Genomic DNA, 16,246 nt, shown 5'->3' with positions numbered 1-16,246 from the left:
CACAAGAGTTATTGCTCAAAAAGGTGTGTGTGGACGGGCAGCAGGGGGTTTTTGCATAAAAATAGCCCATCGAAAGACGCACAGGTGCCCTGGTGGCCATTCTGTGAATGGCCATCAGAGCTTTCTTGCAAGAGAGCGTCCATGCAGTTCCCCTTTATTCGGCTTTCCCCTTTATTCGGCTTTGGTGAAGCCACATCTGGAGTATTGTGTCCAGTTCTGGGGCCCCCACTACAAAAAGCACGTGGACGCATTGGAGAGGATCCAGGGAGGGCAACCAAAATGATTAGGGGGCATATGACTTATGAGGGGGAGACCAAAGTTGCTGAGCCCAAAAAAAAAAAAAAAAAAAAAAAAGGACTCCAAGTAAGCAAAAAAATTTTTTTGTAAATAAAGCAGCATTAAAACAGCATGCCCCCTTTAAGAGTTCGTGCAGGGATAGGAACAGGGGAGCGGTTGATCACTAAGGCCCAGGGGAAAGCATTGCTTCCCCTCGGTCTTTTGGCCGGCAGCCATTTTATGCCAGCAGCCTTGCGAACCAGGTAAGTTGTGGGGCTGGGGTGTTGGGGGGGGGGGGGGGGGAAGGCCAGGCGCTGAGTGTGTGTTTGTTGGGTTGCCAGGTGCCCGGCATTTTTACCTCTTGGCTGGGGAAAAAATCAGAAAATACCAAACATGTGAGGTGTCCGGTATTCTCCGGATTTTTTTACCGGACAGGAGCCAAAAATACGGGACTGACTGCTGGACACCTGGTGACCCTACTTCTGCTGCATTGACTTATGTTTATGGCCCTCATCGTACTACACCCCCACCCCATAACCCCACCGCTCTAAGCCATTTAAAGCAGCTGGAGGATAAAAGCGCCTGGTTCCGCCGACTGGGAGCCGACTTTCGGGGGGTGTTGAAGGGAGAGGAAGGGCTGGTTACAAAACTCCCTCTTGTTCCAGGGGCCGGGGCCCAGGAGTTCCAGCTGCTGCAGCCCCAGGGCGCCGTGTCGGTGTCAGCGGGAGAGAATCTCACCCTGCCCTGCTCTGTGACTGGGAACCCTCCGGCAGGACCCACGAAGTGGTTCAAGGGCTCGGGCCCCACCCGCCAGCTGGTTTATGAAGATAAAGGATCATTCCCCCGGGTGACGAAGGTGACCAACATTGACACCGACTTCACCATCCGCATCAGTGACACCCGCCCCGAGGACGCCGGGACCTATCGCTGTGTGAAGTTCAAGAAGGGGCTGAAAGGTGATGAGGAGATCGGATCCGGCGCTGGCACGAACGTGTCTGTGAGCGGTGAGTGCGAGCTCCCAGCCGGCCACACGCCCCTCCCCCCGGGGCCGGTACCAGGGAGGGGAACAAACCCGGCTCAGCCCAGACAGTCACCGGGGATTTGGGTTTCCTACGGACCCACCAAGACTGTGGCTGGCTCAGGCCGGGGACGGGGGAGGGGGGATCTGGGCTCCAGGCAAAATCTCCATTTTGTTCCTACCCTCTGAAAATGGCCTCACGCTGCAGCGGGCCCCAGGGCGGATGTGGGGAGAGGAAGCGGGTGCCAGGTTAATGCCTCCTCTCCCCCCAGTGCAGGAGCTGCTGACATTGGCCTGCTAATTCCACAGTCATTCCCATGATGCCAGGGTAACATGGGCCCTTCTCCTGCCCTCTACAGCAGTGTAGGGAAGTCCACAGGAGCTAGGCGGCTGGAGCATCCATCCCTAGTTCACCCCTTGCCTGCCCCACTGCACTGCAGCCAGACGTAGTCCTGGGGTGATTTCACTCCCCCTTTCCCATTTGTGAGTTCCCTCTCCTGGAGCTCACAGCCCAGCCTGAGCTCTGGCCGGGGAGTGGGGTCTGGGGCATTCGGGGTTAGATTCACAAGGGTACGGAGGCACCTAAATCCCACAGGTGGGGGCCTTAAGCTGGGCCTGGCCTCCTAGATCCGGACACAGGCTCCCCTGTGGCCCCAGAGCTCCCACCAAGCCCAGGACACACCTGGACTCGCATGGTGCCCGTGCTCAGGGTAGAACGTCACTTGGCCTCTTCTTCTCGCTGACCGTTCGGATGCCTCAGCCCCCCGTGAGTTGCAAACGGGGAAGGTGGCTCCCAGCCCCTGCCCACCTCCCTCACAGGCAGGGCTGGAGCCGGGTCCCACTGGAAACTGAGGAAGTGGAGGCAGCCCCTCCCCTTAAATGTCTCGGTTTAGCTCTCAGGCAAGTGTGAGACTCCCCCCCCCCCCCCCCCCAGGTTCATCTCCCCCCTCTCAGGAGAGTGTTCAACCACTAAGCCACTGGATCCAACGGGGGTCCCTGCAGGAGGTCGCCAGCTGTCTAATCAACTGACCCAACACCCTTGTCCTTCCCTCTGCCCCGCCCCTTCCCTGAGACCCCGCCCCTGCTCACTCCATCCCCCCTCCCACCCTCACTCACAGGGCTGGGGCACAGAGCTTTGGAGTCTGGCTCGGGGCGGAGGCAGCGGGTTGGGATCTGGGGGGGGGGGGGCAAGGTGCTGGCTCCAGAAGGAAACACCGGGTTTTGGGGCAAAGATGTGGGACATGGGCCGGGGGCGGGGGAAAGTTCTGTGAAGGAAATGCACATTGGCAAAATTAATCCCAACTAGACATTACAATATGACAGAGACTAATTTAGCTACAACTACTCGAGAGATCTAGGAGTCATTGGGGGTAATTCTCTGAAATTGTCCACTCAGTGGGCAGCGGCAGTCAAAAAGCAAATAGAATGTTAGGAATCATTAAAAAGGGGATAGAGAAAAAGACAGAAAATGTCTTATTGTCTCTGTATAAATCCATGGAACACCTACATCTTGAATACTGCGTACAGATGTAGTCTCCTCATCTTAAAAAAGATCTATTGGCATTGGAAAAGGTTCAGAAAAGGGCGACAAAAAGGATGAGAGGTTTGGAAAGGGTCCCATCTGAGGAGAGATTGCAAAGACTGGGACTTTTCAGTTTAGAAAAGAGGAGACTAAGGGGGGTTAAGATAGAGGTCTATAAAATCATGACTGGTGTGGAAAAAGTGAATAAGGAAAAGTTATTTACTTGTTCCCATAATATAAGAACTAGGGGTTACCAAATGAAATGAATAGATAGCAGGTTTAAAACAAACAGAATAAGGTTTTTCTTCATGCGGTGCACAGTCAACCTGTGGAACTCCTTGCCAGAGGATGCGGTGGAGGCTAGGACTTTAACAGGGTTCCAAAAAGAACTAGATGAATTCATGGAGGTTAGGTCCATCAATGGCTGTTAGCCAAGATGGGCAGCAGTGGTGTCCCTAGCCTCTGTAAGAGGCTGGAAATGGGCGACAGGGGAAGGATCACTTGATGATTCCCTGTTCTGTTCACTCCCTCTGGGGCATCTGGCATTGGCCCCTGTTGGCAGACAGGATACTGGGCTGGATGGACCTTTGGTCTGACCCAGTCTGGCTGCTCTTACATTCATATGTTAAGAGATTGGGTGTGGCGGGGGCTCAGGGCTGGGTGGGGGGTTGAGGTGCAGGATGCAGGTTCTGGGAGGGGGCTGGGTTGCGAGAGGGCTGCGGGGTGCAGGCTGTGGCTGGACAGTGCTTGTCTCGGGCATCTCCCGGTCAGTGGTGCAGCAGGGTTACAGCAGCTTCCCTGCCTGCCCTGGCTCCCTTCCGCTCCCGGAAATGCCCAGCACCTCCCTGCAGCCTCGGGGATGGGCACAAATGGCTCCACATGCTGCCCCTCCCTGCACGCACAGCTCCCATTGGCTGCAGTTCCCTGGTCCCAGCCAATGGGAGCTGTGGAGTCGGGGCATGGGCACCATGTGGAACCCCTTGGCTCCCCGACCTAGCGGCTGTGGGGATATGCTGGCCACTTCCAGGAGAGACACAGGGCCAGAGCAGGCGGGTACCCTGCCTTAGCCCCACTGCGCCACTGGCAGCCTAGTGCCTGAAAATCTCCCAGTTTGGCTGCCGCAGCCTCTGGGAGATGGAGCCTGGTTCCAGGAGACTTCTGGCAAAACCAGGAGGGTTGGCAACTCCCCTCGGCCCCTGCATCCAAGCCGCTCCGCTGGGCAAACAGAGACTCGTGGAGCAGGGGGCCCGGGCCCTGGGTCTCCCGCCTGGCTGCCCGAACCAGCAACCTCCAGCCTCATCCTGGCCCTGTGACTAGTTATCCACCAGGGGCCACATCACCCAGAGATCCCCACTCACCTCCTCGGGCCGAGGGGATGGGACCTGGCTCTCCCCACCCAGCTGAGTGCTCTTGCCCAGGCTGGAGGGACCATCGCCCCCCAAAATTGCCCATTGGGTGTGGAGTTAAGCCCCTGCCTGGCGCTTCCCCACCAGGCCCCCCTGGGAAGCCTGCGCTGCCCCACTCGATGGTGGGGTCCCATTAAGGAGTCACTTCTAGAGCTGGGTGCCACCCTACAGGCCTGACTTGCTGTCAATCACTTCCCTCCCACCCCGTCCTCTGCCTCTCCCCAGGCCTTGCTTGGGAAGCTCCCCACCTGGCCTGGGCTCTTGTGTCCTGCACGCCAAGGGCCAGAGCTAGCCAGGATTTTGGGGGCTCTTATTTCCCCCCACGGCTCTAGCCTCCCTGACCCCAGCCCTTGGCACAAGCTCTGAGGCGGGGCTGTGGCTCCCTGATCTCAGGCGGTCCCTGTGTGGAAGCAGGTTCCATGCGGTGGAGGTGCAGTGGGAGGAGGAATGGCCTCTTAGTAGCAGAGGGATCTGACTGGTGACGTTTCTCCCCACAGCCAGGCCGTCGGCCCCGTCTGTGTCCGGCCCCCCCAGCAGGGCAGAGCCGGGCGCCCCGGTGAATTTCACCTGCACGTCTGGAGGATTCTCCCCCAGAAACATCACTGTGACCTGGCTCAAAAATGGGACCTCACTGCCGGCCCCCCAGCTCCGGGTTCTCCCCGAACACGAGAGCGTCTCCTACAGCGTGTCCAGCACCGTGGGGCTGAGCCTGAGCGCAGGAGACGTCCGCTCCCAGCTCACCTGTCAGATAGAGCACAGCACCTTAGCGGCTCCCCTGCGTGGGACGTACAACCTCAGCCAAGTCCTGCGAGGTAGGAGCCCAGCCGGGGCTGACCTCTGGTGGGGAGCTGGGATGGACTTTTTGCCCTAGGTGGGGGTGGGGGGAGTCCTTGAAATCCAGCTTCAGATCTAGCTCTGCCCTGTGCCCGTCTCCTGTTCTTAGGCCTTCAGACACTGAGAACCCTCCCCTGGGTCTGGAACAAGTGTGACTTGGTTTAAACTCTGCTAAGACACCGCTCTCCGTTGCTATGTACCTGGAGGTCTTTGGGGGTTTCCAGGGGAAGGGGCGGGAGATGGGGGACCCACTAGGGTTGGGTTTTCACATTCTCATTTTAAAACATCCTCCTTCCCCTCTATCTATTCCTGCAAGGGGCCAAAGCAGGTGCCCTGTGAGAAGGCAGCTTAGATCACATGAGGGTTCCCTGTTGTGTTCCCTCCCTCTGGGACACCTGGCCTTGGTCACTGTGGGTGGACAGGACACGGCTGGATGGGCCTTTGGTCTGACCTAGCCTGGCCCCTCTTACGTTCTTAGAAATTGCCAGTTCTTTGCCTTTGGAAAAATGTCACCCAGCAAATGCCGACTCCCACCCAAACAGCTGGGAATGGGGACTCCAGCCCCTGCTCCTATCAGCTGGGCACGGGGGGAGGGGTCCCTGTGCACCAAGGGTGGGCAATAGATTCATCATTGTTCAGATCTGCCTGCCAGCCTCCAGGAGGGGTCCCAGGGCTGCCTGGCTCCTGATCACCCACCTGCCGAGCAAGGGGGAGGGCTAGTTCCTGCGTTTGGGGAGGTGCTGTGGACGGGCCAAGTGTCATCACAGTCCCAGGGAGCCCGTCCCCGTGCAGGACAGCAGGGCCTCTGGGGATCAGGGCTCTGGAGGAGGCCCTGTCTGGTGTGGGGCAAAGGGGCCCCGGGGCTGGCGTTGAGGACAGGATGCCCAGATCGATGCTGGCTGTTCCCTGTGGGGCAGTGGACGAGCCCGGCTTAAGGAAGAGATTCCAGTCAGAGCTGAAGATGCTCCAGGCAGGGCCCTGGGGCCAGGTGGGACGTGGGTGCAGCGGGAAGGTCGATCGGCCCAGCCCTGCAATTTCCCTCCAGCCCCGCAGGAGAAGGGGAATTTCAGGCGATGCCGAGCGCAGGGTGTTTGTGTGTTGTCAGTTCCACCCAGGCTGCGAGTGGTCTCTGACCCGGCGGGGCCGGTCGCACGGAACGAGTCTGTGACGTTCACCTGCCGCGCGGAGGGGTTCTACCCGCAGGGGGCCAGTCTCAGCTGGCTGGAGAACGGAAATGAGACGGATCTGGGCAAATCCTCTAACACGACGGAGAATCCAGACGGGACGTTCACGCTGCAGAGCTCCCTGGAGGTCAGAGCAACCGAGCAGAGGAACCAGTCTGTGTTCACCTGTCGGGCTGTGCACGATTCCCAGCCCCCCGTCAATGACAGCGCGACGCTGAGAGTCTCCCTGCCGCATGCGGAGCCTGGCAAAGATCCCACTTCATCTGATGCAGGTAAACGTGGAGCTGGCGCCTCCCTGCTCCTGCTAGGAAACGCCAGGTCTCCCCTGCGGAGCCCAGGGGCCATTTCACCCAGCCCCCCAGTGCAGCTCCTCAGGGTACCGGTGCCTCTTAGTCCAGGGGTCTAGCTCTGCTCTCCAGCAGCCAGAGGGAAGGTTAAGGGCAGGAAGTGTCCCTGTGGCTGCATGATGTGCCAGGGCAGATACTCCCTGCAGGCCCCTTGGAGAGAGGCTCAGACCTGGTCCCTCCTGCAGTGCTGAGGCTGAGGTCCCGTGTGACTCGCCAGTATCGTATGCAGACAGCTGCCAGCCTGAGCCGGTGGACACAGCAGGGTTCCGCCAGCTCCCGAACTGTAGCGCTCGGCTGGCGATGAAGCAGCCCCGGTGGGCTTGGCTGGGGACGTGGGTTCCGATTTCCCCGGGGGAGGTTTCATGGGGAGCATTCTGCACAGCTGAGCGCTTGCCTGCGATTTGTCTCCTTCCTCGGGATCCAAGGCCTGACTTACGCTCTGCACGGTGCGTCTGTGGGAGAAGGGCCTCCCCTTACCCCTCTCCAGCCCAGTGCTGGCTGAGACGGACAGTTATAGACCCGGCTGTGCCATATATGGGGGGTTGCTATCTAGGGCTGCCAGAGGAAGTTGCATTGTACTCTGAGACCCATGCCCCCCCCCCCCCCCCCCCCCCCCCCCCCCCCCGTTCTATAGCTGTGGGGACACGTTAACATGGAGTTCCTGCTCTTTGCCTTTTGCGCTTGCCGGAAGGGCTGAGACTGGTCAGTATTAGAGTTCAGTAAATGCCTGGCTTTTGCTGCAGGGGCAAAACACAAACCACTGTTTATTCCCCTCCGGCCCCTCCAATGAAATTCTGTGGTCTGGGTGGGTCTGCGTTTTACGCAGAACAGGGTCGAGCAAAATGCCTAGACAAAAGGTCCCGTTTTGGCTTGGAAATGACCAGAGCAAGGCATTGTCGTTTTTTCAGCTGGAAGCATTTGCTGAATTCACAAGTCATTTTATAATACGAGCCCAACCAAACTTCAGCCACGCGCGGTAACTTTACCTAGACCTCTCTGAGCCCCTGACAACCTGGATTCCAAACCTTCCCCTGGCCCCCACAGGGTAGGCCTGGAGAGACAAGGTGGGGGAGGAATCTCTCATTGCACCAACTTCTGGGGGTGAAACAGACGAGCGATTCTTTAGGATGGGCCTGTCCCCTCTACAACGGGAGTCCTAGGTCTGGAGAGTCAGAATCCAGGGAAGTTCCCATGTGGACCAGGTTTTGATTCTGGACTTCAGTTGAGAGAGTCTCCTTTGGCCTCAGAGTGTGAATCGCTGCAGCTGGAGCTCCTAACTCCCTTAGGCTCCTGTGCCGCTTGCCTTCACCTTTACTCGTAAGCCCATAGGTTCTCCATCCAACAGTCTGGGGAGGCGTTTCTTCTCTGTCTGAATATTCATTCTCGTTGCAGGAGCCCCCTTGCTCGAGGAGAAGATGATCTACATCGCCGTGGCGGTGGTGTGCGTGGTGCTGGTTATATTGCTGATTGCCGTCGTCTGCCTCATCCGAGTACGGCAGCGCAAAGGTGAAACCAAATCGCTTTCCGTGGGTGCTGCTGGCCACTGCCCAGGCAAACAGGCAGGGCCGCAAACAGCTGTGTGGGGTGGCTGCCGTGCGCCACCGCCAGCCGGCAACGGGATGAACAGAGCGGGCGGGGGGGACGGTTTCTCTAGCCCAGCCGCGCTCAAACTTCATAGCATCCCGACCCCCTTCAGACAATGACGTTACACCAGGCAAGCGGACAAAGACCGAGCCCACCCGAGGGCTTTTGTCCTGGGGGAGGAAACGAGCGGCTAGAGCAGAGGGGGCAAACCGTGGCCCACAAGCCACGTCCAGTCTTCAGCCCAACCCCTGAGCTCCTGCCGGGGAGCAGGGTTGGGACAGTCTTGCCAGGAGGAGCCAGCCCAGCTCCTAGGCAATGCAGTGAGCGTGGGGGGGCTAGCCCCCAACCTCTTCCCTTCCGCCCCCTCTCCCACAGCCTCAGCACTGCCCCAGTGCTTTGGGTGACACAGGCGGGCGGGGGAGGTCCCAGAGAGTGGTGGTCAGGGGCCGTGTCCCCTCTAATCTTTTCCATCCACGTGCGGATTTTTTCCATCCATGTGCACAATAGTGTTACACGCACTGAGACAGGCGTGAATGTGCACCACCACCCCAGACACGAGAAAACCGAGCAGTGAGCGCGCTGCTAATCTGCAAGGCGGCATTTGAATTTCTTTGGGGTGGCCACACAAGCACACAACTTACAGGGACCTCTGGTCAGCGGGCGGGGAATGAGCATTTTTGGCTGTTTGGGGCCTCCCCCGGCCTTCTTGGCCCCCCTCCATACAATCTCAATACCCAGTGTGGCCCCCAGGCCAAAATGTTTGCCTGCCCCTGAGCTAGAAGGGAAAAGATCAACCAAGCTTGAGACCAGTCACTGGAATAGCCGCTGTGTGCGCTGGTCAGACTTTATGCTCCTCTCTTTACACTGCTCTTGTGGTTCCCCCACCTCCTGCACCCCCGTAGTGGCACGGACAGACTCCCCCAGCCAGTAGAATAGAGGGAGTTTATTGCTTCTTCAGGATACAGCACAGATGGAATCTGGTTCCAGGCCAGGCCTCGGATGCCTCAGTCCCCCTTGAGATGGGGGAGACTGGGCCCCTAAATCCCAGCCCGTTGCCTAGGCTGCTTCCTCCATGATCCCAGCCAGAAACTCAAACTCTCCTCCAGCCCTGCCCCCAGCCAGGTGCTGGTCTCCGCCCTCCTCCCTTTGTCTCTCCCTGGGAGGCTGCGCCTGGGAGTCTGGGTTAATCCCCCTTTGGGAGAGTCAGTGAGAATCTCCCATCCCAGCGCAGGGGGCCCGGGTCACAGAGCAGGCAGCCCCCCCCCCCACTACCCCACAGCTACTCATCATCTCTAGGGACCCTCCAACCTGTCCGCTCCGACGTGCGGCAATGGCTGTAGAGTCTATGGGCTGTGGCGGGCGTTGAGGGGGCCCGTGCTGGCCAGGACGCGGGGCTCTCTCCAGGGGCTCCCAAGGAATTCCCAGGAGATAGTTGGCTGCCTCCCGCATTGATGATGAGCAGACGGAGCCTGGGTTTAGCACCCCTCCCCCCCTCCCGAGGGCCCCGCTTCATGACCCTGAGCAAGCAGAGCGCGGACGGGGTCAGGGTGTCCCTTGCGAGGGGCGCAGCACGTCCGGGGGGCAGGGAGGGAGAGGTACTAGCGCCCACGCGTAGACTGAGCAGCACCAGCACGTTCTGACCCTGCCACCGCACCGACCCCGAGGGCCCCGGCTTGGGGCAGGAGGGCAGGCACTTGGGCATTGCCCTGTGGGCAGGACCACGAGCGGGATTCCAGCTGGCTCTGCCGGGCCCCAGCTAAGGATGCCCAGGCTGGGTCAGAGCGAAGGTCCATCTAGCCAGTGTCTTGTCAGCCGACAGCGGCCAGGGCCAGGCGCCCCGGAGGGAGGGAACAGAACAGGGAATCCTCCAGTGATCCCGCCCTTGTTCGTTCCCTCTTCCGGCAGAGGCTAGGGACGCTAGCGACCTCATTCTGGGTGCAGCAGCCGGCCAGTCCCTTGTCCGGGTTCCAGACCAGGCCCTGGGCGGTCGTGTATTTATCGTACGCTCAGGGCGTTTCAGCATCTTCTTGCCTAAGGCTGCGGCACCCCGTTAATGCATCGAACCTCAGCCCTAGTGAGGGCCGCAGGGTTTCTCAGTAGAGTTATCCCACTGGGTCGGGTAAAAGGCTACAGGGGAAGAGCCCCACTGCTCCCATCTCCCCCGGCGTTTCTGCTGCAAGAGTCACAGCTCAGCCTGTGCCTGGAAGCATGATCCCCCCCCCAAACCCGAACATGACAAAAATAAGGGGCGTTACCAGGGAGAAATGCATCAAGGGGACCCGATAACGGGTTAAAAACTTAGGGTAGGTCTACACAGGAGTAACTGGAGTAACTGATGTTGTTCCAAAGTCACGTAGTGCACATCTACACTACAAGCCGTTATTTCGACATCATGTCGACATGGAGAACTTCTTACTCCGACTCCGGTAACCCTCATTGTACGAGGAGTAAGAGGAGTCGAAGGGAGAGTGTTCTTCCTTCAACTCCCTGCTGTGCAGACAGCCCTAAAAGTGAGTTAAGCTGTTTCGACTTCAGCCATGCAATTGACATAGCAAAAGTTGTGTAGCTTAATTGGACTTGAGCCCTGCTGTGTAGATGCACCCCAAGAGCAACGTGGCCTTCTCCGAACTCTGAGGACACTGTGGTCTTCGGCCTCACTCCCCCTCACTCCTCCAGCTTGCTGCCGTCTTTAGAGACCGAAACTGGGCCCTTTCTTAAAAAAAAAACCCCAGGCTGCCCACAATATTGTATCTGATGCAATTTCCATCTTGCACAAGACACTCCTGAAACACGACAGGAGCAGACTCCACCCTGCGAGAGATGCTGTTCTCCAATGAAAGGACAGTAAGTCTGGCAGAGTTTTCAGGAGGAGGCTGCTATTGGGTTTGCAGAAAACCGGATCTAGCAGCTTCAGCAAAGATAGAAAAAAGCCAAGTGTGTGCAAATGAGCTAAAAACCCAGTCAGCTCGAAATGGCCAATGTGGGGGGATGGTCGTACAACAAGGTTTTCTAAGTCGTGTTTTTCTTTTGGACAGGGAAAAGCTCCGCTTCTGTAAGGTAAGCACAGCTCTCCACGGCTCCACGGCACGGCTGGGTAAAGGGTGCGGGAACGCCAGAGGGGTCGATGCAGTCACGGTTACACCAGGGATGAGTTGGGGTCGAGCTCTAGTGAGGTTCCAAGTTTCTCACTTTAATCCCCGTGCGACAGGCAGGCAGATGTGGTTGGGGAGAGTGGAGGGGGGGGGGGTCTATGCCTCACTTGGAAAGCTCCTTGCCTGTACACGAGGGTTGACATGATGCTCGGTTGGGGTGGATGGCAGAGGAGAGCCAGGTCTAGCGACATGGAGGGGTTGGATGTCCACGAGCCGTTGTAAGGTCGGGAATAGCTCATGCGTGATACAGCACGACGGTTACAGGGAGTTTCTGCAGACGCGGCTCGGTAGAGTCGCTCGCTGCACAAACACGGCTACAAGCAAGCAGGCCGCCCTCGCTGGACATGGTTCTCCCCTAGCATTGCTGAGCTGAGCTTCCTGGCTGAGCATTCACCCGCCAGCCACCTGGTGCTGTTGTCCATGCCACGTACAGGCAGCCTGGGGAATCCAGGTCGTCAGCCTCTGGCTGTTGAAGTCTGGGCTTTGTGAAACTCTGTGTAGCGCCATTAGCTCTCCATTATCCCACAGGCTGCCCAGTGAAACTCCCCTCTGTCCTGCGAGTGCCAGCCAGCCCCCTAACCGGCGACTCCTCTGCAAGTCTCCGTCGCCAAGCCATGCTGCCTCTTTCCAACGCAGCCAGGCTCTGACTGTTCTCTTGGTTTTTCCGCAGGCTACACGAGCCGGAGAAGAGCCCCAGTGCAGCTCTGCAGGTGCGTACCTCGACTAGCTTCTTGGGGGAACTGGGGAGGGGAGAGTGACTGAAAACGCCTTGAGAGTACGAGCGTGGGGCTAAAACCAGGCCGGTTTAAGTGCTCACAGTCAGACTGTGTCTGTGGCCGGGGGATGGGAGACCGTTTAGGACAAACACTCCCTCCGAGTTGCCTCCATCGCTCTGATTTTCCTTTCTCCTTGTCCCCCTCCCACCGCAAAGGGGGCGTTTGGCTCGACGGTGACTAGAGCCAGCTGTACAATAAGCCAGGGAAGCTATTTCGAGGGTTGTTTTGCACTTGGGGATGCGGCTGTGAGTAATTTATCGATCAGAACTGAGCTCTGTCCCCATCCGCATGCACCCGCTGTCCTACACACACAGGCCCGATGCTGGCAGGGCCTCGTCCGTTCAGGGCCTCGCGGCCCGGACCCTGCTCTCGCTTGCAGCACTCCAGGGCGGGAGAAATCCCATTGACTCCAGTGGGGCCTCCTGCTGCCCGGGGTGCAGACGCTGGCTCGGTGCTGCCGGCTGGCTCTTCCCTCCGCGCAGCCCGGGGGAATTCTTGCAGCAGATGGTGCTGGGGCCGCTCTGCTGCTGGAGAGGCCTGATGGTGTCAGCCAAGGCCTTGACTAGTCTCGGGCCCTGAGGCCTAGCCTGCTTCCCCACACGTCCTTGTGCTGCCCTGGCCCCGCCCGTGCAAGGACCTCCGAGCACTTCAGATATTAATGAAGCAATTGCATTCCCGGTGTGTGGCTGGGGAAACTGAGGCACCAGGCTACCAAGTGACTAGGCCAGGGTCCGTCAGCAGCAGAGCTGGGAGCAGAACCTAGCTTTTCACATGCCGTCTGGTACTAAAGCAGGCTCTTCGCTAAGGAGAGACCCAGAGGGGCTGGGAGAATTGCCGGGCCCCTGGGCAAGCTGGGATGGTGGGGGGTTGGGATGGGGCAGGGCCTCGGGAAAGGGGTGGGTGTGGGGGGCTAGTCTCCCCCAGCCAGCCCTTCAGTGCCACCCCGGGAGAGCCAGTGGGGCTCTGGCAGCAATTTAAAGCGCCCCGGTTGCTTTCAAATCACTGGGACACAGGCCGTTGCTCCCTTCCCCCTCCGTCCGCAGGCTGGATGAACGGCTTCGCACCCGTCTCCCCGGGGTGCCCGTGGCAGGTGGAAAGGCTCCCTCCTGACTCCGTGTTTTCTCCCCCCTCCCGACTCAGGACTCTGACCCCAACAACCTGACCTACGCCGACCTGAACTTTGAGAAGCCGAAGAAGAGGAGCACGCGCCAGCCGCCGGAGCCGAGCCCGCCCTCGGAGTACGCCTGCATCCAGAAGGGCCGCCCGGCAGCCGCCGACAACAATCTGACCTACGCCGACCTGGACATGGTGCACCTCAGCAAGGCGCCCAAGAGACCCGCCCCCTGGCCCGAGGAGGGCGCCTCGGAGTACGCCAGCGTCCAGATCCAAAGGAAGTGAGCGGGGCTAACCGGCCGGGGCGCGTGGAGTCTGGCTGGCCCCTGGCGGCACGGACCACGGTGGAAGCGGGGCCTGTAATGCTTCCCGCAGCCTCGCTTGAGTTAACAGCCACGTCCGCCAGCCCAGAGAGGCCCCCGCTGACCCACGACCCTCACACAGTGCAGCTTTATTTCTGGACCAGTGGCTCGGCTACATCCTCCCCTCCCCGCCACCCCGGGGATTCACCACAAGGCTGGGACGCTCCCTCGCTCGTGGCGCCCCGATTGCTTCCACGTGTCTTCGCTGGACAGACTTTTCAGGGCTCCGCCGGCGCGGTGGCCCACCCTGCATCCAGACGGGGGCTGCCCCCGCACAGCGAGCCCTGGCGCTCCCCTGCAGCCAGCGTGGTGTGTGTCCTGTGTGGGAGAACCAGCCGAGCTGCCTGCGATCAGCCACCTGAGGCACAGAGGCTGTGTTGGGAGGCGACGTAGGCGGGGAGAGCTGCCTGCCAGGAGGCTCCGGACTCCTGTTCTCCAAGCAGCCGAGCTAACTGGCCTGTCGCAGCCCCCTGCAAGGAGAGGACGCTGTTCGGTCCAGGATGGCACCTTCCTGCCTCTCCTCTTCCCCCTTCCTCCTGCCCCACCCCCCAAACTCAGTGTGTCGTAAGTAATTCCTTAAGCTTCCCCCTGCCCATCCCAGCCTTAAGGCCGATCACCCCCTCACACCCTGGAGGGCAGGGAGCCGGGCGGTGGTGTCTCACACTCCGAGGAGAGCGGCGACGTTTCTCCGCACGAGAACTCCCTGGGCAGAGCAGAGCTTTGCACTAATCACAAGCTGCGCTTGCCGTGAGCTCCTGGGTGCTGCAGCTCCCCGGCCCGGGTCCCATGGTACCGAGCAGCCTCGTTGCCAGCCCCGGACGGGCACAAAGGGGCTTCCGAATGCCACCAGGTGGGGGGAGAGGCTGGCCAGCCTCTCATGCCAGAGCCCAGGCTAATCCCCGGGCGAGGCTGCCTTTCGGCCCTGCCTGCTGGCCAGTCCATCCCGCCCCCCGGGACCCTCGCTGCCGGTTTCCGTCCCTCCGCGGAAGAGGAAAGCCTGATGCTCGGGGGAGGGGAAGGGGGAGGGTTACCACCACCCTGTGTTGACTGTTTGACGTGTAACTGTTCGTCGTTCGCGCTAACCGCCAATGCTTGTGTCGTCCGTGGGTGGAGTGCTGTGCGTTCATCACTAGGGGGAGGCCCAAGTGGCAGAGTCGGCATGCTAGCGCCCGGCCCTGCCGCGGGAAGTCCCGCGAAGCAAGGTACCTTCCGCCAGCGCCGGCTTCCCGGCAGAGAGGAGAGACAAACGGCGCCGAAACGTGGCCACAAGCGGCATTTCCGAAGCAGCCGTCTTCCTCCTGTTCTGTGCGGCAGGTTGCAGCTCGCGCCCTGTTTTGGATTCCACCGTGTCCCTAGGATTTGGGTTTCAGGATTCCCAGGGCCAAAGACCAAGCAGGGCTAGGCAGCTGGCTCTCATGCCGTGGATTACACCTGCTTACCCCAGGCCTGAATGGGGCCCCTCTTGCCTGGGTATTGTGATGGCCAAATGCCTTTTCACTGCCTGCTTTTGGCAGCATTGATGGGGACACACGGGGCTCCTGGTACCGTTCCTGGGAAGGAGGGCGGCAGAGGGGGAAAATCTAGCACTAAGATTGGTTGGAAACCAGGTCATCTGCTAGCTACGCGATCCTGAAAGCACAGGGCCAGGGGGAAGGTAGAGAAGCCAGGAGTTCGCGACAGGAAGTTCCAAACCAGCAAGGTAACCACGTGTACAGATTGCAACACTGTCAGGTTTGCTTGCAGGATATTTTTTTAATAAAAAAGTTCAACGCTCTTGCCCATGTGTCAGTTTTGGCTGCTGTGCTCTGTGCCAGGAGGAAGCTACCTTGAGTTACGCGGGTTCTCAGCCCTGGTCTGTAGGCTGCCCGGTTTTCCTCCCTCTCCTGCGTGGTGCTTTCACGGAGAAGAGTTTGCAGGGCTGAGCACGGCTGCTTTGTACGTCCAGCATCTTCACTGCAAGGGCTTCACAGAGTAGCCTCCTGGTCCCTGTGCAGGTGGGTCAGTATTAGGCTGCCCAATGGCCATACGGGGATAAACCCCAGTGCGTCTAAGAGCCGGATTTTTAAACAAATCCATCCCTCAAGAATGCACATGCAATTGGGCTCAGTTACCACAACTGCACGTGCAACTCTGACCAGTTTGCACGCACAACTGAAGAGGGGAGTTAGATGCACACGACCTCTTGTACAGCAGCCCTCCCAAGTCAGAGGTAGAATTCAGGAGACAGATCAGTCTTGGGCCTCTCTAAACACCAGCCCACCCTCCTTTTCCCTCCCATCCCTTTCCCCCATTCTCCCTCCCGAGGGTCGTTTGGTTTGGCTGCCTGCTCCGTCCGCAGCAAAGCATCAAATCACGGGAACAGAGGCCGTTAAAACCTGTCGAAAGCAAGCTGGATGCATTAAACTTTTGTTCCTCCTCTCGTCGTTTAGCTTTCTGCGACTTTCTGTGCTTGGAGCTCAGACAAAGGCCAGTAGCCGTCACCATCTGCCTGTGGTTACACTGGTGGGGCCACTTGTAAATGACGCTGCAGCTTGTGGAGGGGGTGGCTTATTGCCAAATCCCCAAACCCGTTATCACAATTAGTGGCTCATGTTTGTCAGTTTGAGCGGAAGCCCAGTGGTTGGAGGGTGGCAAAGGTTAGAGCAGTGGTCCCCAACAGTGACCGCGGGCGC

At 59.3% G+C, this 16,246-nt stretch overlaps 1 protein-coding gene across 2 annotated transcripts in view; it reads left to right on the top strand.

Annotated features, from left to right (window-relative positions):
• Positions 1-15,351, top strand: part of LOC142818822 (tyrosine-protein phosphatase non-receptor type substrate 1-like) — a 36,128-nt gene extending 20,777 nt beyond the window's left edge. For both annotated transcript variants that reach the window (XM_075900912.2, XM_075900913.2), the window contains exons 3-9: positions 942-1,280; positions 4,720-5,034; positions 6,162-6,512; positions 7,980-8,093; positions 11,207-11,228; positions 11,994-12,033; positions 13,240-15,351. In XM_075900912.2, coding sequence (XP_075757027.2) covers positions 942-1,280; positions 4,720-5,034; positions 6,162-6,512; positions 7,980-8,093; positions 11,207-11,228; positions 11,994-12,033; positions 13,240-13,497 — 1,439 coding nt within the window. In that variant the 3' untranslated portion in view covers positions 13,498-15,351. The remainder of the gene's footprint in view (positions 1-941; positions 1,281-4,719; positions 5,035-6,161; positions 6,513-7,979; positions 8,094-11,206; positions 11,229-11,993; positions 12,034-13,239) is intronic.
• Positions 15,352-16,246: the final 895 nt, after the last annotated feature.

This window comes from Pelodiscus sinensis, chromosome 17 (genome assembly GCF_052426305.1).
Source record: "Pelodiscus sinensis isolate ZL-2025 chromosome 17, ASM5242630v1, whole genome shotgun sequence".
In the NCBI taxonomy this organism is placed as follows: domain Eukaryota; kingdom Metazoa; phylum Chordata; order Testudines; family Trionychidae; genus Pelodiscus; species Pelodiscus sinensis.
The sequence above is the reverse complement of the archived record's forward strand: the minus strand, read 5'-3'. Positions and strand labels throughout refer to the sequence as shown.